This window comes from Chinchilla lanigera, unplaced genomic scaffold (genome assembly GCF_000276665.1).
Source record: "Chinchilla lanigera isolate Chin_1 unplaced genomic scaffold, ChiLan1.0 scaffold00035, whole genome shotgun sequence".
In the NCBI taxonomy this organism is placed as follows: Eukaryota; Metazoa; Chordata; class Mammalia; order Rodentia; family Chinchillidae; genus Chinchilla; species Chinchilla lanigera.
The window spans coordinates 12,416,147-12,429,926 of record NW_004955436.1 but is presented as its reverse complement, the minus strand read 5'-3'; the positions used below and the strand labels follow the sequence as shown (position 1 = coordinate 12,429,926).

Here is a 13,780-nt window from a genome sequence, read left to right as displayed (position 1 = left end):
AAAGTAACAGAATCTGCTGGGAGCTGCTGATAAGGAAACGCAGTCCTGAACAATCATCACACACCACAGGGCAGAGCGGGTTGAGCTAGTTTCCAGGACAGATAATACTACCAGGTCCCGCCCTGTACTAGAATTAACAACTCCGAGCTAACTGTGGTGGGGCACAGATGTACTGAGGAGCAACCCTTGGGAGGCTGAGGCAGGAGGATCACCTCAACTTCAAGACCAGCCTGGACTACATAGTGAGTTCAAGGCCAATCGGAACTATACAGCAAGACCCTGTCTCAAAAAATAAACAAACAAATAAAAATTAATAACCCAAAAAGTGAGCCAGGCATGCTGGCACATGCCTGTAATCCCAGAACTTGGGAAGCTGAGGCAGAAGAATCTCTCCTAGTTTGAGGCCCACCTGGGCTACAATAGGGAGTTCAAGGCCAGTCTGAACTACAAAGCGAGACCCTTGTCTCAAAAAAAAAAAAAAAAAAAAAATCAAAAAGATTCTGGGCTCCTTTTGTATGTAAGCCAACAGTTAGTTCATCATTTCTGTTTTTCAAGAAAAATAATTTTTTCAAAGGGAAAAGAAATTTTTAAAAAGTGAAAGGATGGAAGAAAAAAATGGAAACAAAGCTTCTGTAAATGGGGAAGGGAGGAAGGATTGAAGGGGGAGGGCAAGGGGGAAGAAAGAATTAAGACATTATGTACGGGTACGATACCCTATGACAAACGTGATCGACACGTATGGCAAGTGTGTATTAATGAAAGAAAGAGGGAGGGAGAGAGGGAGGGAGGAACTTTCAGGAAGACAGGTTAAAATGTTTTAAAAAACCAAATTAAAAGGCGAGTTGAAGGAAGAAGCAGCAATGCTAATTCACCAATACACTGTCTGGGACGCAGAAAACCTTGCAGGCAGATGTAACTGTTAAGGAACCAAGCATTTCCTCCCCTCACCGTCTGAGCTGGCGGGCACTAAAGCCGTGGGGCTGCCACCCCGAGGGGCTCCCAGCAGTCCACTGCCAAGAGAGCGGGCTGCACGGGGCCTTCTCCGCGGTTCCTGGAAAACCTGAGCTGTCCTGGGATCTGTCCTTCCCCGACAATGCTCCCCCGTAGTCAGCACCGCGCCACATTGTGTGTCCTCCTCCCTTAAAGACGGGACAGAGGAGATGACAAGATGGGGGTGGGACCCATGCCCTGGGGACACCGCGCCGGGCCTGAGCAGGTCTGCGGCACCAGCCCTGCGGTCACTGCCCGCACAGCGGAGGGGCCCGGACTCACCGGCGTCATCTCTGCACCCCCGGTGTCTCTCTGCGCCCCTCCCGGAGGACTCTGCAGCGGCGCCTCGCCTCTTCTGCCTCTGTGCACTGACTTTTGTTCCCTAAGCACCCGCAGGCGCAGCAGGAATACCCAGTACTCATCACTCCGCCCCAGTGCACCTCCAGCTCTCACCAAGTGCCGTCGTAGCCCATTTCCCTGGGGTGAAAGGGCAAAGAGGAAAACAGCCCTCGGCCAGCCTGCTCTCTCCCACCCGGCAGGGGGGAATGGATCCTGATGACACCATCTAGCCTTCCGGGGCAGGCCAACCTGCAGGGGGGTGACAGCCAGGATGAGCCAGGCGCGGAGCACCTCGGCATGCCAGAAAGCAGGCAACCCTGAACGCACAGAGGGACAGGGACAGGGACGCCGGCTCCCAGTGACCTGGGGCCACCTCAGCAAAATAAAGGAGTAAGCAACACAGGCTGGGTTATCATCCAAAGTACAGCACGAACAGTAATGAGTCTGTGCTGGTCTTTAAAAACGAACAAGTGCATGGGAAAGAACAGGCAGATCTCTCATGCAGAAGAACCCCACGCAATGCATGGAGATGGTCCCCCACCCCGGAGGAGGCACGGAGCTCCTTGTCCAGGGAACAGGGTGACTTCTTTCCAAAAGCACAACGTGGAAAGGACAGAGAGAGACAGACGTTCTTTCCAAAACTTGGGAATGACTCATGCAGCCAGGTGACCAAGGCCAGCACTGCCCAGGGTAAGTCACATTAATAACACCAATACATAGATGCCGGATGTGACCACTTGAGACCGGCCCTTGACCTCTGTGCCCTCCTTCTCCAAACCACATCATCCAGGAGGCTCGTGGAGAGGGCGTCAGACAACGCACATCAGCAGGATACACAACGCATCTTTGTTTTTTGGAGGTTTTTTTTGGTCTTTTTGAGACAAGCTCTCGCTATGCAGTTCAGGCTGGCCTTAAACTCACAACGATCCTCCTGCCTCAGGCTCCCGAGTGCTGGGATTACAAGCATGCGCCACCACGCCTGGTAGGACACATCTCCTCACACTGTCAAAGTCACCAAAAATAAGGAAAGCCTGAGAGGTGCAGCTAAGATGAGCCCAAGAAGACATGACCGCTAAATGTAACATGCTATTCCTGGACGGGAAACTGGAAGTAGGAGAGGAAAATGGCATTAGGGAAAAATGAAGGAAATCCAAACAGAGTGGACTTTTAAAAATAAGAACATACCCTACACCGTACTCATGAAGGAGGCCAGCAAAAGGACTACAGTGGGTACAGACCAGTATGGTACGGGTGGAACTCTGTGGCAGCTTACTGACTTTTGCATAAATCTAAAAGTACTCTAAAATAGAATGCTTAAACTGAGTGTGGTGGTGCTCCCCTGTGAGCCCGGCACTCAGGAGGCTGAGGCAGGAGGATCACCAAGAATTCAGGCCAGCCTGGGATACACAGTGAGTTCAAGGCAAGCCTGAACTACATTAGCGAGATCCGGCCCTCCCCAGAAAATGATAAATATTCTCAGTAGCACAACAAAATATGTCCATCATCTTAATTTAATGACCAGCTGTTGATTTTGTTTTCCCATTAGACTGAGGAGCACAGCAAACAATTAGACCAAAACAGACAGACAGACAAAGAAACACAGGCCAAGACACAACGGAGAAAAAAACCCTGACCAAGGCTCAACTGAAGCTACATTTCTTGTGGGCAACCAACTCTCCTAGACGCAAAGAATAAATCTTGCTTGGATCTAATTTCAAACAATAAAAAATGGCCCCACAATCTTAGAAATTATTTGGCTTTTGTGGCTGCCACCAGCAAAGATAGGCCTTGTTACATCAAAGTGGCATTAAGTGATTCTTTTAGAAGGTTTTCTTTACGTTTCCACGATAAGAACTGGGGAAATGGGCTCTTGCAGTACAAGACGATCCTTTCCGCCCGCAGGCGGAGGACAAACCAAGCCCCAGGTGAGGGGATGGGAGGCGCCCCTGCCGCGGCCCCACCTGGCGCGGAGCCCGAGAACACCGTGCGCTGCACTTCGGGCACTTATTAGCCGTGTGTCTTTTCTGAAATGCTTTTTGGAGCTGGAGCGCCTTGTGCTTATCTTTTAAAAGCGGGGCTCGGTAGAAACAAGCAGAAAAACAGGCACGCACAAGAATTGGGGTAATTCTTCCCCAGGGCAGGAAACAGCTTCCTGAAGAGGAGCCAATAACTGATTTCCTTTCCACTAAGGCCCGGAGTTACTCAATCCCTCTAGGGAGGCGAAGGGAGTTTAAGGACGGGATTGAAAAACTGGGAGCGGATAATGAGGGAGGAAAGATCATTTTAGAAATGAACACCCTTCAACATGGACATTTAGACCTGAGAGACACATTCATTTGGATGAGGAATCTGGAGATTACATCTGTGAGAACATGCACACTCTTTACTCTCTTTTACTAAATGTTTTTGAACAGATGCTACGTACTTTTTCATTATTAGGAGCTTAAGAACTGTCGAAGTTTGAATACACGACACTGGCTGAGTGTGGCACTTTGCACCTGTAATCCCAGCCCCGGGCAGGCCGAGGCAGGATCACCACATGGTCAAGGCCAGCATGGGCTACACAGCCAGACCCTGTCTCAGAAAACCAAGCAGACGCGCGCACACACACACAATGACACCGCTGTGGAGCCACTGCAGTGCACCAGGCTCCCGCTGGCTGCATCTGCTCCACCTGCGTGGACCTGCGCACCAGGGTGGCACAAGGGGCCCCGCGCTTGGCTGCCTCCTTCCCTTCCCTGGGAGCTTCTCGCTGCTCTGCTGTAGGAACTGTCTCCCCCACACCCGGCATGGCCTTGTGCTTCTCAGCGGGCTCACTTGCTGCCTTGGCCACCACCCGGGCACAGATGTTTTTCCGATCGGGCCACCCGTCTCCAGAACCTCGTGTAGAACCGACCCCGTGCGCGCCTCGCTGCCAACCCCGGTCCTGAGCTCAGAGTTTCCAGGCACAGCCCCTGGAGCTCGCACCGCGCTCCACACCGAGCGAAACAAAGGCATCCTTCACCAGCGTCCCAGGCGACGCCGAGCAACGGGCTGTGCGCCCCCGGCATGGAGCTGATGCCGCATTTCATCATCGTCAGAGCACACCCGGAGATGAGACTCCGGAGACAGCTGCAAGAACGGTTCATCCTGTCTCTGTCGGATCACCCCGGAGGCTGCAGACCACGCACCTGCGCTTGCACACGACCCACTCACACCCCAGCCCAATCCTCCGCAGGAAGTTCCTGGGAAGAATCCCAACATACACAGCTCTTCCCACATTCCTCAGCGCTTGGGGGGGAGGACGGGGGGGGGGGGTGTGAATGTTGATTCTTCTCGGCCACTTTCAGCAAAGATCTGGAGGAACAGGGGTCTGGCAAGTGTGCAAACCTGGAGTCCCAAAACGGATTTGCTGTGTGACCTTTGAGCAGTTGCTTTGCTGAGCTGATCTCGGTTTGTTTAATCGTAAGACAAGAGGGTCTGGATTAGGTGCACTTCCTCTGGGTCTCAAATCTTTGTGTAGAAAGCTTGCAGTGTATGTTCCCCCTTGTTATAAGAACACTACATATTGGAGAAAATGCAAAAAAGTATAAAGGTAATAAACAGTTTTCATCTTATCTTTATCCACTATTAGTATTTTGTTTTTCCTAGGACTCTTCTAAGTGTATGAGAACATATTATTGCTTCTTTTTTCAGCCTTTTATAAGACTGGTATTACTGTTACTCCTAAAAGACTATAAAGTCACTTACTTAAAAATTTGAACATCAGAAACACTCCTACAGGCCCAGGCATAGTGACGCACGCCTGTAATTCCAGCACTTGGGAGGCTGAGGCAGGAGGATCACTGAGAATTGAAGGCCTGCCTGGGCTACACAGTGAGTTGAAAACCAGCCTGAATTATACAGGAGACTCCGTCTCCCGCCCCAGCATTCATACACGAAGCTATGCTCTGTCAAGTTTTGTGTTTTTAATTTTATTAGTCCATGTTTTAATTTTATTAGTCCATGTTTTCGTTTTTGTTTTTGTACCGGGGATTGAACTCACGACCTCGCGCTTGCCAGGCAGGCGTGGTGCCGCTGAGCTACGTCCCCAGTCCTAGTTTGTGTTGACAGTCCCCGCGGGTTCCATCTCTCCTGAGGAGCTGGCACACACACACGGACATTTTACTCCTGTTTACCCGAAATCCCTTCCCTCCCATTTCTTAATCCCCTGCACCTTTGAGAAAGATCGCTCCTTTTTTCTTTTTCTGTCTCTTCTGAGAGCTGGGGATGGAGCCCAGGGCCGCAGCCCGCAAGGCCAGCATCTGTCAGGGCCGCAAACCCCAGCCCGGCTTGTCATCTGGTTAATATGCTGGATTCACCCGAGCAGGATCCCCAGGCTTTCACTAATCAGGTGATCTCTGAAATCACCTCTCCTCCTACTAGACACAAGCAGCGCCCAGGGCGCCCGGCTCATTTTCACTACACGTTTTCTGTTTGACCCACTCCTCACCCCACCTCCGCCCTCTTTCGGTCACAACACCAGTTCCTCAGTTTCCCTAAAGTAACGCCTGCCCTGCGCAGTGCCCCTGCCCGGGGGGCTCCGGTCTGCGTCCCGCAGGTCGCCTCCAGCATTTCTCACCCCGAGGAGCGCAGGCCGTGAGGCTCCTCGGAACACGTTTCCCCCTCCAGCAGCCGGCCTGGCGGTGTGGGCCGAGCGGAGTCGCATCTGCGCCGCTTCCAGCAGAGCCCCGCGTGGGAACGCGCGCCCGCCCGGGCTCCGTGGCAGGTCCACGGGGCTGGCTTTCCCCTTGTTCCGCCCCGCCCCACCAGCGGAGGGAGGCGAACGCGCGGCTGCGGGGTGGGTGCCGCCTGCTGTCGCATGTGGCGTTCGTGTGTCCTCAGCCTGCGGGGCGGTTCTGGTCGCTGCCCCCGGCGCCATCACGGCTCTCCAGCCCTGCCCGCCTCACCCCGGCATCCCACTCCCTAGGGAGCGGTCACGAGAAACGTGCTTCTCGCCCCTCTCTGACCCGAACCTGCGAGCTGCCACAGATCTGATCACAGAACAGACTCAGAGCAAAGGGAGCTCCCTAGAGAGGAAAGGGTGCCGGTCCCGAGCAAGTCCCTTACCCTCCCTGAGCCTCAGTTTCCTCCTCTGTATAAGGGATCGAAACAGCAGCTCCCTCATGCCTCACAGACAGATGCCACAAGACAGTTTATCACTGGTAGTGCTGGGGTTTATGATTCACTCAACAAACATCAGCGCTTCTGTGGTCCACGCCCGTCCTGTGCCAGAGCCCTGGGGAGCTCTCTCTGCTCTGCTGTCTCTCCTCCCTGGAGACGCTTTGCAAGGATCGCCACCCAGGAGGCCAACCCTGGAGCTGAGGGGTCCCTAGGAGGGGAGGAGTACCAGGGCCTCCCAGGGAGGCGTGGAGGGCGGGACCCACCTGGAAATTTGGGCCAGGCCCAGGGCTCCTCGAAGGCTGAGGGATGCGGGGTTTTGATTTAAGAACAACTGCAAATCACTGGACTCTTCCCTCGCTGGCTTGGTTTTGTTTGTCTTTGTCCTTAGCAACAAGGCGGGACTGGATGTGACTTACGCTGGAGACAGATCCGTGAAGCCTGGGTGGGGGAGCCAATCAAAGGGATGGCAGGCACATGCGGCTGCTCGGCCTAAGTTTCTGTTAATTCATATTAAATAAAATTAAAAAGTCATTTCCTCAGTGACAGGGAGCATTTTAGCATCTTCAAAACTGCTACTGGGAGCAGATAAAGATTGTGTGATTAAAAAAAAGATTGTGTTAGGTTTTGTTCTGTTTTGTTTTATGGTTTATTTGGTTCAATTTGAGACAGGCTCTTGCTATGTAGCTCAGGCTGGCCTTGAACTCACCATGTAGCCCTGGCTGGCCTCAAACTTGTGATGATCCTCCTGCCTCAGCCTCCCCAGTGAGTGCTGAGATTGCAGGTGTGCCCCACCATGTCTGGCTTTGGGCCTATGTTTTCAATTACAGGTTAGTGTGTGAGCTAACACACTGCTCAGAGCTCCCCGCTACACAAAGCCCTGGAGTTGCCAGGGCTTCTGCGATGTCGGGTGCTAAGACACCGAACTCTTCAATGCAGACAAATCCCCAGGGTGTGGAAAAGACAGATTCTGTCCAGGAGGTCTCAGGTGGGACCCACCCTTTCCACAGGGATTCAGGAGTCAGGGTGCACACGGAGTGGCAAGGATGTAAAGCGCCTTCTGAGTCATACTTCAGCTTATCAATAGCAATAAGGTCAGCCGGGTGGCGCACACTTGTAACCCTAGCATTCGGGAGGCTGAGGCGGGAGGATTGCCACAAGTTTGAAGCCAGTCTGAGGTACATAGCGAGCCCGAGGCCAGCCTGCACTACACAGTGAAATCCTGTGTCACAAGAGAACAAAACAGTAATGACAGTGAAAATGACCCCTTCTTCAAGCCTTGCTGTATGCCATTTGCGTATTCATATAATTCTCCTTCCCACACTCTGCTGGGGTTTTACCTGTTTTGTAGTTGTGGAAGCTGATATTCAGGCAATGCATTTGTGTACAAACAGCTATCTAACAACAGCACCAGGATATCAAACAACTCTGCCTGACTCAAAGCTGTTCTCCAAGGACTTACAGAGCTAGGATGAGCGGGGTTAATAATGCTGTGACCTCGGGCGGTCCCTGCGATTCCTCAGTCATCACTGCTTTCGTGCCTGCGAGGACGCCCTGGCAGGGTGTGGTTTGGACCCAGTGAGGCGGCAGACGCGAAAGGACGGGAATCCACACGGGGACTCACGCAGACACAGAGGCTGCAACCAACCGGCTTGTTCCACTCTTCTCATTTCTCAAACAGTCCTGAACGTACAGCTTCTCCTGAAGCACATGTATTATGCTCAAATCTCTGGCTATCTGGAGCCCCTTTAAAAACTGCTGTCACCACTACGCCTTTTCAGACGGCTGTTGACATTCTTCCTTAAAATGACACCTGATTTCTCAATAGCCCACTGCAACGTGACACTTGAAAGGATACGAATGACTTTTCACACAGTTACTGTAATACCCGTTAGCCTACCTGGCACTTTGACCAGGACTTACCTCAGACCAGAACTCTAGACCGTCACCCGCTGGTTCTGCGGAAAACCCTGGCTCGCTGAGTTATGTCACTCTTTCAAATTTTGGCCGCTGAACCACATAAAAAGTCACACTCCTTACCACCTTCATTAATTTTATCAAAAAAGTCTTCAGGACTTGAGAAGCAAGCAAATTTTCAGTGGCATACAAGGTCTCCAAAATTTTATCACAAGCAACAAATATTTATATTTGTTTTCCTTGAATTGACAAAGCAGTATGATTTTTTGAGAAAATACCCTATTCCGCAGGGAGAGGTAGCACACACCTGTAACCCCAGTACTCAGGAGGATGAGGCAGGAGGATCACCATGAGCAATCTACCAGGCCAGCCTGAATACACAGTGAGACCTTGTTTTTAAAAATACCCCAGGGCCAGGGATATAGCTCAGTGACACAGCACCTGGCAAGCGCAAGGTCCCAAGTTTGATTCCCGGTACAAAAATAAAACAAAACACAACTCAGAATAACAAGTTTGTTAGTAGTTCTTTCAAATATGAAAAAAATAAAAATAAAACCACGAAAAAGCACAACTGCTTTTCCTCTGGAAAACAACAAGCAGCATGCAGCAGATGAGCTATGTACAGAGCCAGGCGTGGTAGCACACACCTGTAATCCCAGCACTAGAGAGGCTGAGGCAGGAGGATCACTGTGAGTTTGAGACCAGCCTGGGCTACAAAGTGAGCTCAAGGCCAGGCTGAACTGTATAGTGAGACCCTGTCTCAAAACAAAACCAAAAAAAAAAAAAAAAATGAGAGCTATGTATGGCTGCTTTAACAATATCAGTGCAAGAATCAGCACCTTGACAGGGCAAATACCATCTTATAATTGCAGTTATAATAGCTTTAACTTCAACGTCAAAGGCTCTTAGGGAACCCCTGGGATCCGCCTTAAGGAACAAGTTATTTTCCACAGAATATGCTCCTGAAAATCAAGACAGAATGATCATTAAGGCCCCCAAATACATCTGGATGGAAGGTCTGCCAGTTAGGCGTGTGCAAAGTCCTGAGACACTGTGGGAAAATGGTCAGCTGGGACACCCGTGAGAAAATTCACTCTCAGAAACAACTATCAGAACCCTCCAAAGAACTTGGAAAAAAAAAAAAAAGAACTCTCCATTTTCCTATTCCAGTATGTGCAGAAATGCATCAAGAAAGAAATTCAAATGAAGAAACCTATTTCTTAAGGGTCAGCATACATAGGAAGCTAAATACACATTATTATTGACTTAATGCTAATTTTAAAAAAAGTGCACTAGTTTTGGTATCCACCCAGGGAAATTGAGTCACCGAATTAACACAAGAAACACATAATATGCCACTAGAGAAGCCACCCGTGTCATCGCCACACTAGGACTCTCTTAGGTTCCAATTACATCTTGTCTTTCTTTTTTTGAGACAAGGTCTCACTATACAGTTCTGGCCCTGAGCTCACTTTGTAGCCCAGGCTGGTCTCAAACCCTCAAGGATCCTCCTGCCTCAGCCTCCCTAGTGCTGGGATTACGGGAGTGTGCCACCACGCCTGGCTCCAATTACCTTTGTCACTGAAGTGGGACAAAAGAAAGGCAGAACCCGTGGGCAGGGCCAGTGTGACGTGCCCAGATGTGTCTCCGGGCACAGGAGCCAAGAATGGGAGGGGTGACAGCGACCGGTCCACAACAAACGGCGCCCACAAGCCCCTCCGTCCTGTTGTCTAGTACGTCCTGAGGTGGAGGAGTCCCTAGGAATGTCACAGTGTTTGTAGGCGGGCAGCAAAGGCGCCATCCACACCGGAATTCCTGGGGGAGCCTGTTAGGCGCGGGGCCGACTCTCGGATCCACTCCCAACCTTCCCAACCCTAATCTCAGCGAATCCGTCTTGAAGACACCTGCTAGGAGGCTTCCACGCGCCTGGGCTGGGAAGCCTAGCCCATTTCTGGGTTTGTAAAGTAGAAGTGACAAACGCAGTGTTTTCCTGTGTCAGAAGTACCGGTGTAGTGCAGGGCGTGGTAGCGAACTTCTGTAATCCCAGCGCTCGGGAGGCTGAGGTGATCACTGCGAGTTCGAGGCCAGCGTGGGCTACAAAGTGAGCTCAAGGCCAGCCTGAGTTGCATAGTGAGACCCTGTCTCAGAAAGACAAAAATAAAAATAAATAAATCAAATACGGGAAATGCTCTTTAAAACTGCAAATACACCAGGCACGGTGACAGAGACACCTGTAATTCCGGCACTTGGAAGGCTGAGGCAGTAGAATCACCACGAGTTTGAAGCCAGCCTGGACTGCACAGTGAGTTTAGGGTCGGCCTGAACTATATAGTGAGATGTTGTCTTAAAAACAATCAACAACAACAACAAAACAAAAAAACCAAGAAGTGCGATAGGAATGGGTTATAATCACTGAAACTTCTACCACCTACAGTTTCTACCAACCTTTCTTCTGAATGAAAAGAAAGCAATCACAAATATTATAGCTGTTTTCTAAAATCCTTCTCCTGAAGACTCAGATAACTACCATGCTCAGGGCACAGAGGGTTCCGGTTAGTATTTAGCTGAACATTTTGAAAAGCCTGAAACACATTACTACCCTTTCTCTTCTTGGTAAGTGCACGTTTTTTCGGTGCTGCTGAAGGATTTTCACGTCAGGCCAGCGTTCTGAGCATCTGCTCTTACTGCACAAGGCATGTGCTCAGAAAAGTCCTCTGTTCTGCTCTGACCTGAGCCGCTGGAAGGTTTCTAGTCTATTTTTTGTTGTATGAAAACTTCATGCTTGACGGAGGGAAGTTTATTTCAACTGAAAGCAGATGCCTAATTACAAGTTATGTTCCAAGGCTTATTTGTTTCTAAATTGTCTGTAACTTGAAATACCTTTCTCTCTAGCCAAAAGAAAAAAAGTTTCTAAACATAATTAAGTTCTCCCTGGTTGATCCAAAAAGTCTGTAACACTGATGAAATACATTTGCTTACTTTAAAAACTGCACAAAGAGCCAGGGTGGTGGTGGCACACGCTTGTAATCCCTGCACTGGGGAGGCTGAGGCAGGAGGATTGTTGCAAGTTCAAGACCAGCCTGGGCTACAAAGTGAGCTCAAAGAGAGCCTGAACTACATAGGGAGACCATGTCTCAAAAAAGACATAAAATAATAGTAATTCCAAATCTAACTAAGGGCAGAGAGTTACCTGAATACTCATGCTGTATTCTCCAGAAAAAATAACGGATTACAAGAGAAAGGAAAGGAAGTTAAGCAAATTGACCTTCACATCCAAATCTGGTAAACAAGGCCCACTTCAGCCTCGTGAAAACAACTCTGGTGGCAAGATAAGGCAGTCTTGAAAGACCACCGTCCATGCTCAAATCCTCTGGCAGATACCCAGACCCAGCTTCTTAGGTAAACACATGGTCACAGACACCAAAAAGTAATGCTTTACAAGAACTAGAAAAATGCACTGCATTATAGGTGACAGTGACCAGTCCCTTGAAAACTATGCCAAGGATGCTGGGTCTGGTGGCACAAGCCTGGAATCCCAGCACCTTGAGAAGCTGAGGCAGGGGGATCTCAAGTTCAAACCCAGCCTGGGCAACTGAGTAATTTAGTGAGGCTGTCTTAAAATAAAAAATGAAAACCTACGAGTGTAGCTCATTGGGAAGATCCGGGGTTCAATCCCCAGTATCACAAACAAAAAAGGAAGAAAGAAAGGAAGAGAGAGGGAAAGAAAAATTTGCTAGACTCAAACTAAGTAAGTTCTCAGTAACAGCGACACAGGATACAAAAAATACCCTGAGATGCCACCTCAAGTGGCTTGAGACATTTTGTCTTTAAAACTTAGGCTTATTTTTAAACACTAAGGATGTGACACCATCCCTCAAGTCTATGAATTCTGCCTTGTCAAAGCCCTGCAAGTCTCCAGAAACCTGAAGTACAGGGAAAAGGAGACGATCACAAGAGAGAGACTGCAGGCATCAGGAGATATTTTCCGCCAGAGCAGCCTACTACTGCAGCCCGTGCACGCCCGTTCCGGGTGCACCCCAGGGGCGCAGCCCTGGCGATGATCACAGCTTCTTTTGTTGTGAGTGTCCTTCCCACCCCAGCGCCTCGTCCTTGCGGTCCCGGTCATCTTCCTGCGCAGTGTCAGAGGGGAAAAACTGAGCTTGGGAGGACAGTGCAAGGTCCCGGGAACTAAGAAAAGCCAGGAAACCAGGCGTGCCAGCCCCGGCCACCCCTGCCCACGGCAGAGCCACAGCGAGAACCCCGGCTCCTGAGCGTGGAGGGGCAGCAGGGGCAGCAGGGGCAGCAGGGAGCTCAGCAGCCCACGCGGCGCAGCGGTGCCTGGGTGGGTGAGAATCACAGACGCCCTCGAGGCCACCGTGAGCCATGGAATTTCTGAGCATCTGCGAGGAAATGCCACACCAGAGCCAGCCGAGACAGTGTTTGCTAACAGTCCTGAAAAACTGAAAGACTCTGTGAAATCATTTTCCACTGCAGTCAGCCCGTCTGGGTCATCCCTACCGCAGCGCGCCCAGACCACCGTCACCCGGGTCCAATGTCACTGCCCCTTTCGGAGCCTGACCACCTGCTTTTCGCGGTCTAGGTTGTTTATGTCCGTTTCTATTTTTATTAGAGCAAGGACCTAATGGTCATACTCCTCGTGGGGAGCTGGTGTGAGCACCGGACACATCTTCGTTCTTTTTCTCATCCCCTTCCTCCCCTCCCTCCCGCTAACTCTTGGTCCCTTCCCTTTGCAAAAGCTCTGTCTCCGCTTCCTGTTATGTGTCTTTCCTTTTGCTCTTTACACTATTAATATTTTGGGTTTCTCGTATAAAAGAAACCACATGATATGGAAGCTTGTGTGTCTGATTTTGTTCACTTAATATTATGTCCTCAAGGTGCACCCATATTCCTACAAACTACTCAAGTTTATCCTTCTTTATGGCACAGTAGTACTCCATTGTGTATCAACACATTTCCTGTACCCATTCATCTGCTGGTGATCATACAGGCTGTTTCCAAAATATAGCTATTATGAATCTACTTTCAAGTGGGTCATTGTTCTCCCGCTGTACTCTCCAGAGATCGGGGGGGAGGGTTTCTAAAGACCTTTTTTTTTTGTTTGTTTGCTTGTTTTTTTCTGAGACAGTCTGGCCATGCAGTGCGGGCTGGCCTTGAACTCACTAAGTAGTCCAGACTGGCCTCCAACTTGCAGCGATCCTCCCCCGCCTCAGCCTCCCGAGTGCTGGGACGCCCGGCTCCTAACGACCCCTTCGGGCACTTTTCTGCAGAAGCAGCGGTCAGCCGCGCGCGACGGAGAGCCCGCCGCAGGGACCTACCAGCGACAGCACTTTGTAGGTGTTGGGGTCCTTGGCCGTGCGCGCGCGCTCCGCCTTCT

At 50.4% G+C, this 13,780-nt stretch overlaps 1 protein-coding gene across 1 annotated transcript in view; it reads right to left on the bottom strand.

The window, feature by feature from the left end:
• The window catches only part of Enpp1 (ectonucleotide pyrophosphatase/phosphodiesterase 1), a gene marked incomplete at its 5' end in the record, with an annotated part of 61,068 nt that extends 47,288 nt beyond the window's left edge, over positions 1 to 13,780 (bottom strand). The window contains 1 exon segment of the mRNA XM_013516652.1: positions 13,722 to 13,780. Within this exon segment, the coding sequence (XP_013372106.1) occupies positions 13,722 to 13,780 (59 nt within the window).